This window comes from Podarcis vaucheri (genome assembly GCF_965113315.1).
Source record: "Podarcis vaucheri genome assembly, chromosome: 8".
NCBI classification, from domain to species: domain Eukaryota; kingdom Metazoa; phylum Chordata; class Lepidosauria; order Squamata; family Lacertidae; genus Podarcis; species Podarcis vaucheri.
The window spans coordinates 70,673,420-70,689,708 of NC_138766.1; the positions used below are offsets into that span (position 1 = coordinate 70,673,420).

A 16,289-nucleotide genomic window follows, 5' to 3' on the forward strand; every position below is an offset into this window, starting at 1 on the left:
GCTGACTAATCCCTGCTTTGCTTTTTTTAAAGGTGCAGAAGATGAAATAGGCCATGATATGCAATATATTTCTCCAGAATCTTACGTTCAACAAGATGATGATCAACAGCAGGGATGGGTGTCCTGGGCCTGGTCGTTTGTACCTGCTATTGTGGGTAATGATGATGAAGAGGGAGACTTTCTTGGAATAGATGATGGAACAACAATGAATCAGCATAAATCGCCAGCAGTTAAAGATCCCATTGTTTCTATAGGATTTTATTGTACAAAGGCTACTATTACCTTCAAGGTAACATTAAAAAAACCAAAAAAACCATAAGTATATTTCTAGTCATTTTTGCTAAGTGCTCGGACAACAAAAATAGATGGCAGTATATGGTCATTAGTTCTCATTGCGGAAAACAATGTATGCTGGTTCACATATAGTTGAATACCTTTAACAGTGTAATCCTACATATGTCTATCCCACTGTTCCCCATGATTCCTACACATGTGTAGATCACCTGAAAGCTAACTTTGTTAGTTTTCAGATGATCCAAACATGTAGGCATCAACTTTAATGCTTCCAGTCAAGGAAGTTGATTGATCATTGGGTGTTCACAGTAGATCTATGTTCTATTCTGGGGATATGAAGAAGGGAGCACATATATTTTCTCCCAAAGCATCAGTCTCAAAGCAACAATTCTTCAACATTGGACTGTTCATGTTGTGCGGATGCCTGATCATCGCCTTGCAAAGCAACTACTCTATTCCAAACTTAAAAAAGGAAAGCGTAATGCTGGTGGTCAACAAAAGAGGTTTAAAGACTCTCTCAAGGCAAATCTAAAAAAATGTAGTATAAACACTGACAACTGGGAAACACTGGCCTGCGAGCGCTCCAATTGGAGAACAGCCTTTACCAAAGGTGTCATGCGCTTTGAAGACACTCAAACTCAGGACGCAAGGGAGAAACGTGCTAAGAGGAAGGCACACTTGGCAAATCCACACCGTGATCAACTCCCGCCCAGAAACCTATATCCCCACTGTGGAAGAATGTGTGGGTCCAGAATTGGCCTCCACAGTCACTTACGGACTCATTCTTAAAACCGTGTTTATGGAAGACAATCTTACTTGACTACGAGCGATCGCCAAAGAAAGAAGAAGAATGTTCTACTCTGGGGCTATGAATAAAGCAGCAAGTATATTTTCTCCCAGAGCACTCACGTTCTTCACTATCCATGGATTTGTTCGTACCTTTGTTATTTTGTACAGTAGTTGCCTGATCCTGCCAGTCACTTCTTACAGCAGACTTGTAGGATGAGCCTGGCCAGTTCAAGAGGAAAAGGGCACTGCAGCACTTTAAAAAGATGTTTTATTTATAATCTAACATGGAACCCAGTCGCCTCAACTCTAGTTCGGATATTATTCCCACTAAATCTCATAATAAACTGCTAGTGTATACAGCGTCCTTTGCTGAAGTAGGTAATACCCATTAAAGGAGACTTTGTTTTTATTCTTGTGCATTTAGCATTATACATTACAATAATTTTACCACATCCTAACATCTTGAATGTTATATTTTTTACACTATAAAATGGTATGCATAAGAGAATTATGCTGGCACTTAGAAGGAAAACATTAGAATTCATTGTTCTGCTTGAATGCTAAGAATGTATGGAATTAATTTGTGGTTCATATTTTGGTCAAAAACAAGCTCAGGTTTCTGCATTAGCATTCTGAATAGCTGATACCACTCCAGCTTTAAAAAAAAAAACCCATGCCAAATTAAATGTTGCATTTTCCTAATAATGTCGAAAATTGTTCTTGCAATGTTTGAGTTCTTTTAATCAATTAATTGCTTTTCCTCTACAATGATTGCAGACAGCTGAAGGGCGGGTTTTTAAATCCTGTTTAACTTGAGCATTTGCTTTATAGAACTTAGCTTCAAAACAGCAACCATGTGTACACACAGTTGGAAATAGCTAAGTAATGAGAGCTTCTAGGAATTTTATGTTATAAGAAAATTAGAAGGAATTATTTCAGCAGTTAAAGATGCCAGAGTTAGGAGCTGTTAGGGCTAAACATTTAAATGTTTCATTATTTTGCCCTTGTTTAATGAATGATGTTGAATAGTCAAAAGTGCACTATTGATCTCTTTTTGCTGCTTTATTCATGGTGATCAGAGCATAGACAAAAAGGTAGTATATTTACTTATGATTGAGGTTCGCAAGGGTTGCTTAAGTACATCCATCTTGTGAATTACTTCCTATGCTATTATAATAAACTGTCAAGTTTATTCTGTCAAGTTCATAAACTGAGTTGCACCTGCGTATCTGTTAGATTACCTTTTTATTCATTGTTTATGTAACCGAGAAACTAAAAATGTTTCAGTGTTGTTGTTTTTTTAAATTGTGCCAGTACATAGATTAAAGTTGTTATTTTCTAGTGTGGATAATATATTGCAGCTGTTTTAGCGCACCTGTTTCCTGCCCAATCATAATCACCAATAGTAAAATTTAATTTGTCATCATCTTTTCTACACAGTAATAATAACTTCTATGTAGCTAATACTAATGTTGACTAATGGTAAGTGTTTGGCATATTGTTACACAGCTCACAGAAATGCAAGCTGAAAGTAGCTATTACAGCCCACAGAAAGTAAAATCCAAAGAAGTAATATGCTGGGAGCAAGAAGGAACTACAGTAGAGGTAATTTTCCATTACTTCTGTATATTTATAGTAGATTTCTTGGCATCAGTATTTATTTCATCAGAATCATTACTTTGTACTGGCAGTTGCAGTATTGATTTTATATTCACTCATTATTGGATGGCTATAATAAAAACATAACTGAAATAGAGCCATTCTTGGACTTTAGCGGTAGTACTCTAGGCAGTAAATAATAAGCTCTCAAATCTAGTGTACATTATTATTGTTATTTCACTTCATTTGTTTCTTAATTAAGTGGAAAAACTGACCACAATATTCCTGCTTATACATTCATCCACATAAATATTAATTTTGGATAGATAGGTGTGCATTTATTTATTTATTTATGTATTTATTAGATTCAGACCCTGCCTTTCGTTCCAAAGGTGCCTAGGGTGGCAAATAAGGCATAAGACGATAAAAACATATTTTAAAAATCTTTAAAAACCATTCCAGACTGGGAAAATCTCAATTTAGAAGATTTGTTGATAGATGAGAGTCTTCAGCAGGGGCCGGAAAGACCACTTTGACAGGGCCTGTCTAATATTCAAGGGGAGAGAATTCCAAAGGATAGGCTTGGAATAGCCTTTATTCTCATTTTTCTCTTCTGTCCTTGTCCCTTGTCCCGTTTGTTTTCTTTTCGTTTAGATTGTAAGCCTGTGGTTAGGAAATGTCTTGTTTTGATTTTATGTAAGCCTCTCTTGGAGTAGAGTGCAAATGCTATAAAAAAATAGATAAATAAAATAAAGGCGACAACATGAAAGTTAGATAGGTGAGCCCAACAGTGTGTTGGTTCTTGGCTAGAAGCTTAACTCTCTTCCAGTTTCTTTATACACACTCAGCATGTTAACATTTTTTCCCCAGGTCCTCATGAGTGGAGAACCTTTCTTTGATTGCCAAATAGGCTTTGTTGGTTGCCAAGCTCTTTGTCTCAAAGGAATTATGGGAATTAAAGATTTTGAGGAGAATATGAATAGAAGTGATGCGGTAAGTACAAGTTACGCTTTGCTAGCTTGCAGGCGTGCTTTGTTAAGAAGAGGGCATAAAATATTTTTAGAATTTTTCAGAAGAACCCCAAAAGCCGCATGACTGGCTCACACAAAAAGGACAGGTAGCTGTGTTAGCCGAAGTAGACAAACCACGAGCCTTGGCTCATATGTAAATCATGGCTTAGCTCTTGATAGTGTGGCAACAGCAGATGTGGGGCGGTGTGGTAGGGAGTGAAGAAGCTGCAATTTCCAGCGGTATACCAGCAAACCTGCTTGTTCATGCTTAGCTGTGGTTTGGCTTATCATTGTGCAAACAAGACCATGGTGGGGAGGTGGGAACGGTTTCTTCAAGTACCATGTTTTATAAAGAAGAAATCAAATACCATGTTCTTTTATTTGTTATGTTTTGTTACTATCTTTCTATTCCTACTGATATATTTTTCCCCCTTTTATAAAAGGAGGCCTACTTTTTCAACTGTGGTGAAAATCTGAGCACAAAAGGGATGACATACCTCACCAATTCACTATTTGATTACAGAAGCCCTGAGAACAATGGTGTCCGTGCAGAATTCATTTTGGATGCAGCCGCTCATAAGGTCTTAAATAAGTTTTCTTTTAAAATTTTGGATTTATGCTCAGTGTTCATATCCTGTCGCTTATTTTGTTCACATCTATGTTCAGCAGCTCTGATTATGGAGTCAGTATTAACACCTTATTTCTACTAAAGTATTTTGTCACTTAATGAGTAGATAAGTTATGTCACAATGAGCTGCTTGAATTTACTTTTATTCCACATTTTATTTGAATGCCCAGAGGCCATAACTAATTTAGACCTTAGTCTTCTTAAATTAAGCCTTATTGAGCTAAGTTGGAAAATGATTATTCGATAGCTGGGATAGCTCAGTTTGTAGAGCATCAGACTCTTAATCTTAAGAGTCATGGGTTTTGAGCCCCATGTTGGGCAGAAGATCCCTGCATTGCAGGGGGTTGGACTAGATGACCCTCATGGTCCCTTCCAACTCTAAAATTCTATGATTCTATGACTGAACCACTTTTAGGACTTCCGCTGGGATAGAAATTTGAAGAGTACCCGTATTTTTCGCTCTATAACACGCACCCGACTATAACACGCACGTAGTAATTAGAGGACGAAAACAAGAAAAAAAAATATTCTAAACGAAACAGTGGATGTATGATTTTTGTGGTTCATGCTGTGGCCACAGACATGTGATCTGACAGTGAGTTTGGAGTAGCCCAATGCAAAAATCCCAAGGATCCATGTGGATCCATTCTTTGTAACCACGTTTTTGCACCACTGCAGCCCCAGGCAACAGTGGGTGCGTGATTTTTTTGGTGCAAGATGTAGCCATGGACATGCTATGTGATCTGATGGTGAATTTGGGGTGACCCAGTGCAAAAATCCTGAGGATCCATGTGGATCCGTGCTTTGTAACCACGTTTTAAGTGGGGAGGGAAGGAAAAGCACTCAAGGGACAAGGAGCACGCGTGGGGTGGGTGGAGAAGGATGCTGCTAATAAAGCAGAAGAGGGGTTTAAGGGGAGCAGGCTCCTCTCCTCTCCCACTTTGCTCCTTTAAAGCAAGCAGGCTCTGCTTTTCTCCCTCCTCCCCGCTCATCCCCGGCTTAGCGAGCTGAAAAACTTTGCTGCTATTTAGCGAGCTGAGTGGGAAGGAGAGAGGGACAGAGAGCCTGCTTGCTTTAAAGGAACCAACCAGACAGGAGCCGCTTACACGAGTGTAAGCGGCTCCTCTCCCGCTTTGCTCCTTTAAAGAAGCAGGCTCTCTGTCCCTCTCTCCTCCCCACTCAGCGGCTCTTCTCCCGCTTTGCTGTTTCAAAGCGAGCCATGGAGGAGGAAGGAAGGGGAACCATGGATCCTCTGCTCACGACTGCAGCAGATCCCCCCCGCCACCCGTAGGCATTCCCTCCATAACACGCACAGACATTTCCCCTTACTTTCTAGGAGGAAAAAAGTGAGTGTTATGGTGCAAAAAATACGGTAAATAGATAAGAGTCAGTCTTTAGTAGTGGGCAAAGGCACAGAGTGTTCAGTCTGGAGAAGAGAGACCATGGTTCAAATCTCCTTCAGCTATGAAGCTCACTGGCTAATTATTGAAGAGTTTATCTCTTTCAGCATAAGCTACCTTTAAAAAGTTGTTGTGAGTAAAAATGAGAGATCTGAGAAAGCTGCCTTGAGCTTCTTGTAAGCAGGGCAGGCACCTGATAAAAATGAACATAGCCTTAAGGCTTATTCCCCCCTATAAGTTTTTGTACTCGGGCATGTGTATCAGAGTACAAATTGTTCAGGGTCGTATTCAGCTATGTTTTACTCAGAGTAAACCCATTGAAATGTATTAATATTGACTAAGGTCCATAAATTTCAATGGACTCTGAGTAAAACAGCCTCCAAGTTTTCACTCAAATATACAGAGGTAGCAGAGGTAAAATTAGATACCTCTTCTTTTAAAATATTCAGTAGTATGGCTCAGATCCATTCCTAGTTGCCGCTTGCAAGTACTTTAGAGAGCTGCAGTTGATAGGAAACTGTGAATCTATACTCAAGTCTAAAATGCTGAAATTAATACATTAAAAAGAGATCAACTCTTTAATCCTTAGTGTGTCTGCACGTTGAACTGGATTGTTCTTCATATTTGGTTTCTCTGTTTTTGTTTTTTAATGAGATGTGCCCTTGTGAATTGGACTAAAGGTCCATTAAGTCTAGCTTCATGCAGTGGTAAACCACAACAGCACAAGCAGAGCAAAAGCTTGTAAACCACAGCCTTCTTTTGCTGTGGATCCCCAGCAACCAGAATTCAGTAGCATACTTTCTTTGAACATGAAAGTTCTATATAGCCACTGATAGATTTATCCTCTGTGAATTTGTCTAATCCCTTTTTCAAGCCCTCTAAGCTTGTGACCATTACCACATCTAATGGAAGTGAATTCCATAAATGAATGATGTGAATAAATACATTATTTTGTCTGACTTGAATCTATTATCAATTTCATTGGATGATCCTGAGTTATAGTACTATGAAAGGGAGAAAGACTAAACTTTTCCCACACCATACATCACAACATTATGCTGTCCCTTTAATTGCTTTCTCCTGAAACAAAAAAGCTCAGTCTGGTTTAGCCTTTTCTTGTAATAAAAGTGTTCCACTCCAGAGTACTGTATTTTTCGCTCTATAGGATGCAGCAGACGATAGGACGCACCTAGTTTTGGGGGGAGGAAAACAAGAAAAAAAATATTTTGAATCCCAGAAGACAGAACAGCAAGAGGGATCTGGTTTCTGGGATACCGTGTGGCTGTTCTGGCTTCTGGGATGACCGCACCAAACCTCTCCAGGGCAGCAGGATGAAGGCTCCCCCTGCCTGGAAGAGGCTACGCGGGGCTAAGGCAGAAGCCAGGACAGCAAGCGGGATCACTGCGTAGTGATCCCTCTTGCTGTCCTGGCTTATAGGATAGCTGCACGCAGCCTCTCTCGGGTAGCGGGAGGCAGAAGCCAGGACAGGCACGTTGCTGAAGGGGTGCTGCGCAGTTCTCCCTCTCTGCGCAGCGCCATTCACTCCATAAGATGCACTCACATTTCCCCTTACTTTATAGGAGGAAAAAAGTGCGTCTTATGGAGCAAAAAATATGATATTGTGGTTTCCTTTTCTGTCCCTTTTATAGCTCTATGATACCTTCTTTGAGTTGGAGCAGTCAAAACCACACACAATTTTCCAAATGTGGCTGCACCATAGATTTCTACAAGGGCATTATGATATGGGCACTTTTATTTTTAACCCCTTCTTAATGACATCTAACACAAAATGTACCCTTTTCACAGGTGTTGTAGTGGTTGATGTTTTGACCGAGCTGCCTGCCACACAGCTCAAATTGTTTGCTGGTTAGTCATCACGTATTTGCGAATTTAGGATTTTTTTTCTGCCTTGTTCATCATTATACACTTTTTCATAATGAGCTGCAATTCCCATTTTGCTGCCCATTCACCTAGTTCACATAGATTCTTTCAGAGCTCTTTATAGTCTGGTTGGGATAAATTGGTATTATTCATTAATCTGGCCTCAACTCACTGCTCATTCTTAAATCCAAATCATTTCTGAGCAAGTTAAAAAGCACTGGTCCCAATACACATCCTTGTGGGGCATCACTCTTTTTTTTTATAACTGTGTGTTTATATTATATGCTTCTTTTTAGTTTCCTCATCCTTCATAGAGCAGGAGAACAGAGAAACACTGAGAATTCCATGTATCTCATTACTGCGAATAAACTCATTTTGTTAAAGCTGCAAATTCTCCTTTTATTGGTAGTAATAATAGATTCCATTTACTTAAATGTCAACCTTCATGTCTAATGACTTGATTAGAATGTTACTTACGACTCACTGCTTCCTAGGAAGACAAGAGCAAACAAATACCCACTGAGTCCAAATAAATCTGATTGTTTTCTAGCTAGATGTCCTAAAATGTTTCGGAAGTAGCAAATGTTAGATATGAAGTTTGCTCTAGTCAGCTGGTTTACTAGTGAGTGAGAGGTCAAGCTGAAATAATTGACTCCGCTAAAGATACTAATTAACTAGCTGCTTTGGAAAAGTGGACAAAACATCCAGAAGAGTTATAGATGTCCTTTTGTGTGGTCTAGTCTGGATGTTGCATTAGCTATCTGAAGGATGAATTCTTTGGCTAACCTCTGTCCTTTGTTTTGATAAGGTTTACCATGTATTCATGCACAAACCCAAACAAGTATATATCTCTAGTACTTGACTATAGCCCTGATACCATTGGGTTGTAATCTCAAGATTCTTTCTTAAGAGAACATTAGTTGTATGTACTTTGCTTTGTTGGTAGGAGATGTACACAGAGATAGCTGGAATGCAGAGGTTTGGGGCTTTCTACATGGATTATCTGTACACAATGGAAAGCACCAGTGGCAAAGGTACTTCATTGCTTTGTTTGCTTACTTTTTGAATAACAGAAACAAAGGCTTCTTCAGAGGCACCTGACAGTCCTTGACCGACTGTCCTCAGATTTACCTTTTTGACCTAATTTAAAATCTTGCTGAAAATTTTGAATTCTAGTGTGCTTGTTTGCTTATATATCCTTTTTCCTGACTTTGCCCTAAGAAATACAGCAATGTGTGATTTGATATGACTGCTTCGCCCGTGTGCTTTGCTATCATACAACGATTTAGCTTGAGAAAATCTGGGTTCAAATTGCTGTTCAGCAGGGTTGTCGTGAAGGCAAATCTGGAGGTGGGCAGAAGAAGATCCTTGCTGATTCTCTTAACCCCTGTGCTACACCTTGCTGTTCAGCAAACGTATTTTAAAGCAGCTTTGCAAACTTTATGCTGGCTTAAAGGAAATAATCCAGTCTGCAAAGGAATAAACTGTGACGATCAATTAAATTTGTATACTCTTCATTTAAGATGATAGGGCAGTTTACAACGTTAAAATGCAGAATGGGAACACAAAAAACCTAACAAAAACAAATAAAAACAAACCAGTAACTCTCTGAGGAAAGCATTCCATAAACGGGGAGCCACCGCAGAGAAGACCCATTCTTGTGTTGCCACTCTTCAGGCCTTTTATGGAGGAGGAACACAAAGAAAGGCCTTAGGTGATGATCACAGAGTTTGGGTTGGTTCATATGGGGAGATTACATTAGAGAAAGACAAAAGCTTCTCTTCTGTGTGTTTATATTATAGTTACAATCAGTGCTTTTTCCCTAGAAAAATAGGTGTCAGTACTTACCGTGAAGTTGTTACAGTTAGTGCCACACTTTTTAACAACAAAAAAGAGGTGTGAGTACTGCATACCCTTGAATACCCCCTGAAAAAAAAGCACGGGTTACAATATTACTTACAGTGGCATCCTATGCATGTGTAAAGGTAAAGGTACCCCTGCCCGAACGGGCCAGTCTTGCCAGACTCTGGGGTTTGTGCGCCCATCTCACATCTATTGGCCGGGGGCCAGCGCTGTCCGGAGACACTTCCGGGTCACGTGGCCAGCGTGACAACGCTGCTCTGGCGAGCCAGAGCCGCACACGGAACGCCGTTTACCTTCCCGCTGGTAAGCGGTACCTATTTATCTACTTGCCCCCGGGGGTGCTTTTGAACTGCTAGGTTGGCAGGCGCTGGGACCGAGCAGCGGGAGCGCACCCCGCCGCGGGGATTCGAACCGCCGACCTTTCGATCGGCAAGCCCTAGGCGCTGAGGCTTTAGCCCACAGCGCCACCCGCGTCCCATGTGTAAGCAGCAGTAAATAATAGATGCCTTCACAGTATTAGGGCAGATGAATATGATCTGCTTTATATAAAGGGCAGGAGTCTAATAATCTCTCCGAAGTCAAGGTCCTTCAAAGTGAAGGACATGAACAAGCCTTGGGCTTCCTTGCTTGCTTTCCGCTTCCCTCTATGAGGAGGAGACTGGAAGCTCCCATTTCTGTGTTAGGTTAACCAGAATTTAGAGCCCTATCTGAACTATGCTCTTAGTCCACCTCAGTGTGCAAGGGCTCTGCGTGATCAGAGCACTCATGCTTATGGGTGTTCTAGTTATGTGGAGTCCCTGCACATGAACAGGGGTTTGCATGTTGGGTCTTCTTTGTAGATAACTGTGTTCAACGTGAAGCTGAAGGAGGAGACTTGATATGTTTGGGGCAGTACTAAAGGCATGGCCCTGCTTTCAATTAAGTACGGCATTGCCCTATATCTGAGTAACATAAATAGGGTGGGAACATACAGTGGTGGGAAACCTTTCCGAGCCCAAGGGCTGCATTTCTTCCAGGGGTTGCATGCCACTGGTGTGCAGAGCAAGTCCTTCCAGGGGCAGAGCAACAGATGTGTCTTCTAATTTTGTACTGTAGGATACATTCCATCCATGCAGAAGTTAGAGATTTCTGCCCCCCCCCCCATTTCTTTGTCTCCCAACAAAGCAAACAAGAGGCATTTTCACAGCTTGAGAGCACATTCCGGCCAGGCAGAAGCACTAAGGAGGGTACTGAGCAGAGCCTGGAGACAGCCTCAAGAGTTAGAGGGAGAGGCCTGGAGGGTCTACATTTGACTCCCAAGCCTGAGGTTTCCCAACCCTGACTTAAACATGTTGTAAATTGTGGTTAGTCTTGACTGTGACCAAAGTTCTAATGAACTTGAAATCAAAGCAGCTTTCTCATCCCATTAAGTGGTTATTTAAAAACACAGCTGAGTTGGAGTTGGCAAAAAAGCATGTGCACTATGGCTATGGGTGGTTTAAAACCCTGCCTCCAATTTTGAGTATATAGTGTAGTACAGTTGTTGAGAGAACGTGATTTGAGCTTTAAGCCTCCAGTTTAGTTTTCAGCTCAATATTGCTATTCACCGCCTACTTCCTCTTTCCTTCTGTAATGGACATGAAGAAGGAAAAGTGGGCCTCCCTGTGAAAATGCATTGGTGATCTTGCTTGTGTTAGTTTATCCTGAAGAAACAAAGTGCAGTGAAGGCTACTGTGTGAGTGTTTATAGCTAACCACTGATAATTGCAAGACATTGTTTTTCATAGGTAGTTTTTTCTGTCTCTACCATTTCCCAATTGGTGTTAGAAACTGAGATATGAAAGCTAGGAGTTAAATGGCACCTTAAACCTATATCATGGGTGCAACAACGGAATGTCTAGGCACACTTTTAATAAATAACAATAATACAAAGCTGAAAATGAATGAACTGCTGCTAAAATCTTATATTCATTTTTCACGTGGTCTAGTTCTCATCTGAAGTCTGCAAAAAGCAAAGCCATGCTTCCCCTGCCCACCCCCTAATATTCTTAAGAGAGGGTCTAGAAGTGAGGAGGCAGAAGAAGGTCCTCCTTTCCTTCCACTCTGCAGTTTTTATCTGAAATCTTAGGCGCAGTACTGAGGCCAGACCTCAGAAACTGCTTGTGTTAATGAAATTCCATGTAGCAAAACACACCTAGAACATTGGGAGTTTCAAACGCTGGTCGTAATGCACGCATTAACTATCTGTAAATGTATATATATTGTAGTTTTAGTGTCTGGAAACCAGCCAGATGTGACTTCAGTAAAGAGTGAAGACTTTGGTCACGTTCAGGAGATGTCTACAAAAACCCTTATTGTGGGCCCTCTCAGTCTTCGGCTTGATAGCAGTGCAGTGCATAGGATTATGAAAATGATTGTTTGTGCTCTGGAACATGAATATGAACCATATAGCAAGTCTAAGCAAGGTATGTCGTGATTCAATTCTTTATTCTTTTTACAAATAAAGTAGGAGAACTTCAGTGGAAAAATGTTAACTGCAAATAATGTGTGTGCGGAAAAAAGGAAAGATTGGTAGTGGTTTATTTGAATCTTTTCATTGCTGTCTGTGGTAAGAGCCCAAACAGAATCTGTTTGTGGCACTGCTGATCTGACCAATGCGGTGTTTGATTACAGTAGCCATTTGCAGCACTTTTTGAGAGGGAAACTTGGCATGGGGTCACCAGATTGGGCTCTGACTCCACTCTGATCAAGAGCAAAGACTTCTTGGGAAAGTGGGTGGCTCCCAATCAAATTTTTGCTCCTGCCTGATTGAAGTAGTCATGTCACCTTTAGCTCCCATTTCCCCCACTCCTACTCAGGCTAGTTCCTTGAATCTTTTCTTTATCTGTTTCCTGTTTGCCTTCCCTACCTCCCTTGTTTGCTATCCCTACTGAAAAATACTTTACATAAAAAGTTTTCCTTTTCAACCCACCCCACCCCTCTGCTAGTTCTCCTAGTTCCATTGGTTGTTACTATATTTGGGGAAAGTGGACTCCTGTTATTTCCTTAATTATGCTGTCTCCGTGGACTGTTTGAGCTTGGCAAGTCTGCAAAACTTTCTCAAAGAATCTTTGTTCTTGCCTCATGATCACGGTGGAGTCAGAGCCCAATCGGGTGACCCCCATGATGCCATTTGAGATCCGCACTTCAGATGAGTACCAATTGTACTTTTTTAGGAAACTGGAGAACAAGCAATCTCTAACACAGGAATATCTTATTTACTTATTTAGCTAGTGCTGTCACACTTTACAATGAATAAGAGGTCCTTTCCCCAAGAGCTTGCAGTCAATCTAAGAACTGTCACACAGGGGATAACCAAAAAGCAAACAACAACAACAACAACAACAGAACATCTGAAGAAGTGTGCATGCACATGAAAGCTCATACCAATAACAAACTTAGGTGCTACTGGAAGGATTTTTTTTTTTTACTACGGCAGACCAACACAACTACCTACCTGTATCTAACCCAGAACTAAGACAGTCCCCACCCTCAGACTCACAGTCTAAAAGGATGTGGCACATGAGGAAAAGTGGTGGTAGAAGGGAAAAGCAAGCTCAAGCAGAAGTTCTTCCAAGTTATAGTTCTTATAATACAGTTATGGCATTCTGTCTATGTGGAATCTGGCTTTCTAGAAGGGCAGCAACTCCTCACCAATGTCAGTGGCAATTCTGTCTGTCCTGCCCATTCTTCTTCCAGATCAGATTTAGGAACAGAGCAGGTGACAATGTCCAGACCAGGACAGGAGAGCTCCTGCCACACAGTTCTTCCCTCATACAACTGACTTGATGGCAGTTAAAATGAACTGTGGTGACAATTTAAAGGCAAATATGTAAAGAGAGCCAGTTTGATATTCCTTGTTAGAAATGCAACAATGGAAATCTCTTTGCCCTTTTGACATTTAGAGGAGCACAGAGTGATCAAAAGAAAATAATAGTTATAGTAGTAATTATGGAAGACTATGTACAGCCCCATTGATAATTACGTTGAATTTGAGTAATTATAATTTATTACAGATTCTGTAGATGGAACTAAAGCTATGCCAAGCCCAGAAGAAGTAGCAGCTTTGGAAGAATATATTCCAACTCGGATCACAAACTTCACAATTCTGAAGTGCACTGTGACAATACCTATGGCTGAATTCAACTTGCTGGGCCACTTGTTGCCTGTTATCATGGGACAAAAGGTACTATAATGTAGTCTATCATGAACTATATTTGAAATTAAAACATATGCACCCAGTCAGTTACATATGCTTATTTCATATAGGTAAATTTAGTGTGTATATATTTGCATACATGATAGATGTGATTTAAAAAAAACCAGACTGTGCAAACATTTAGAATGAAACTTTTTTAAAAGTTAGATTTGGAAATGTTGGGCTGTATTTTTAAATATATGGGGTGTTACATTAATTTGGCTTGTATTTTCCCCCTACTATATTCCCTGAAGAGTTCAAGCAGCCTCTTAAATACTACAAATCTTCAGCCTTTGCGTCCTCTGCCTTGTATCCAAATACTGGTGGACAAAATGGCCCTGGAACACTCCATGCCAATGTATGCTGAACAGCTTGTGCAGACCGTCAGCAGCCTTAGCCAGCCATCTGATAACTTACTTCACTATTGTTACTCACACTGCTATCTTAAGGTAAAACATTTTCAATACTTTTTTTTAGTTCATTGAAAATTGCTAAAACTTCTCAGAAACATTATTACAGAGTGATCCTAATTCTGGCAGGGAAGCAGCAGAGTGGAAAGGAGTGACAGATCACCCACCACATTCCGAGTCCTGATGGACGAGTGGTGCTGGTTTTCTGTTCACATTTCCAAGCTTGTGCAACCAAGGACTCAAGGATCAGGCCTCTTGGGTTAACAGCAGGGCTTTGGATACAGTAAATTCAAAGGCTCTGGCATCCGAGACCTGACCTTTGTTTCTGGGGGGAAGCAACACACTAAAAAGCCTTTTCCGCAGTGGCTCCGTTTGTGGAATGCTCTCCCCTGGGAGACTTACCTGGTGCCTTCATTACATATCTTTAGGCACCATGCAAAAACATTCCTCTTCTCCCAGGCCTTTGGCTAATTAAACAATCTATGTGGGGGAGGGGGTTATTTCTGTTTTGTTACTATGGTATGTGCTTTTGTGTTTTTATATTGCAAACTGCCCTGTGATTTTCTGATGAAGAGTGGTGTAGAAATTTTTAATGATGATTATGTTAATGATGATCATCATCATCCCAGGCAGAAGCCCCCCTGTTTTGCAGCTACTATTGGCAGTAGCCCTCTGTCTGCTAGGACAAACCTGGTGCCTCCACCATGGTGGAAAACTGCCATGGCACTCCTTTCTACTAGCAGAGGCTTATACTGCTGCCCCCCACAAGCCATCAATGTGGGTTGTTAGGATTGCGCTGTTATTACTGACATCATGATAATATCATGTAATTATAATACTCATTGTGGTTTAGATTTGTTAATGTTTAGTCAGTTGTTTTAAATCAGTAGGACATGCAGTTCCTGTGATATAAATTGTGTGTGTTTTTATAGAAACACAATTTTCTATCATATTTTTCTTGGGGATAAAAACAATTGGCTCAAAATTGACATTGGTTTATATTAAAGTAAAATAATTTGTACTGATATTTTTTGTTACTGTACAGCTTGATGTTTTGGTTTGTTTCAGATATTTGGTTTTCAGGCAGGGCTGTCATCACTGGATATTAATGGATCTTACAACTCACCAGTTTCAGTTGTTTCTCCATTCAGTACTGCTGTTTATGGCAAAATGCTTAAGCTTCCTAACTACTGGTGAGTATTAAATGCTTTATATTCACAAGCACTCTACGTGTGGGTGCATCATGGGTACATTTTTATTTTTACTGTACTGTACTGCATTATATTATACGCCTCTCCCTTTCTCTAGGTACAGATACATGCACACATACACATATACAATTTCTGTTTATTAATTTTCTGCATTAATATGTTTTAAATATTGCTGTCTCTGACCATATTGCTTAGACTGCCATTACCAAAAGTGTTCTTTTTCTTGTTAGAATTTTAGATCAAAATGTTTGCTACTAATGCATGGATATTGCTATAGACTTGTTTTCATTTGTTCTGAAATGAATACCGTAACTTATAGGTTGACACCAAGAAAAATGTGTTGAAGATGTCTCTTCTCATTCAACAGAGTATCCCTTAGCCCTGAGGGCTGATGCCAGCTGCAGCAATATCTTAAGTAATCTAGAGAGATGTGTGTGTTCCTTACTCACAGCATCTGTGAATGATATTTTAATCCAGATATTAGTAGTACTTTGCCATATTTTCATAACTGTCACAAAAACCTTTCAGTGTACTCATTGGCCGCAGCCTCATTTTCTTCATATTTTGTATGAGTCTTGTCATATTTTGCTTCATTGGATAGTTCTTCTTGTTTTATTGAGCAAAACCTTTGTCCATTCAGGTCTGTGGACAAATTCTGCTGTAAGTTCTGTTACAATATCAGATATTCAATGGACTATTTCTGTATAATGACCAATAACCACATTTGAACTTGAACAAATAGTAGCAGTTTACACTTGAACAAATACTACCTGTTTTATTTTCTTGCTCATCTGTTTCATTGGAAACAATTAATTAATTCAAAGTGATTGCTTTCCATTCAGCTACTTTTCTTAGTAAAGGAAATGCTTCATGCATTCAAGTTTTTGAAATTATGTCAAAGCTGAAAATAGTATTTATCTTTCTTGTGATGTGTATGAATACAAAAACTACTTTCCAGTGAATTTCAGATCACTGCACATACATGGATC

The 16,289-nt window shown here is 40.1% G+C and overlaps 1 protein-coding gene across 5 annotated transcripts in view; it reads left to right on the forward strand.

Moving 5' to 3' along the window:
* VPS13B (vacuolar protein sorting 13 homolog B) overlaps positions 1 to 16,289 on the forward strand; it is a 368,427-nt gene that overhangs the window by 44,080 nt on the left and 308,058 nt on the right. For all 5 annotated transcript variants that reach the window (XM_082235378.1, XM_082235375.1, XM_082235376.1 and 2 more), the window contains exons 8-16: positions 33 to 289; positions 2,593 to 2,688; positions 3,553 to 3,675; positions 4,136 to 4,273; positions 8,548 to 8,635; positions 11,710 to 11,907; positions 13,498 to 13,667; positions 13,934 to 14,128; positions 15,158 to 15,282. In XM_082235378.1, the coding sequence (XP_082091504.1) occupies positions 33 to 289; positions 2,593 to 2,688; positions 3,553 to 3,675; positions 4,136 to 4,273; positions 8,548 to 8,635; positions 11,710 to 11,907; positions 13,498 to 13,667; positions 13,934 to 14,128; positions 15,158 to 15,282 (1,390 nt within the window). The remainder of the gene's footprint in view (positions 1 to 32; positions 290 to 2,592; positions 2,689 to 3,552; positions 3,676 to 4,135; positions 4,274 to 8,547; positions 8,636 to 11,709; positions 11,908 to 13,497; positions 13,668 to 13,933; positions 14,129 to 15,157; positions 15,283 to 16,289) is intronic.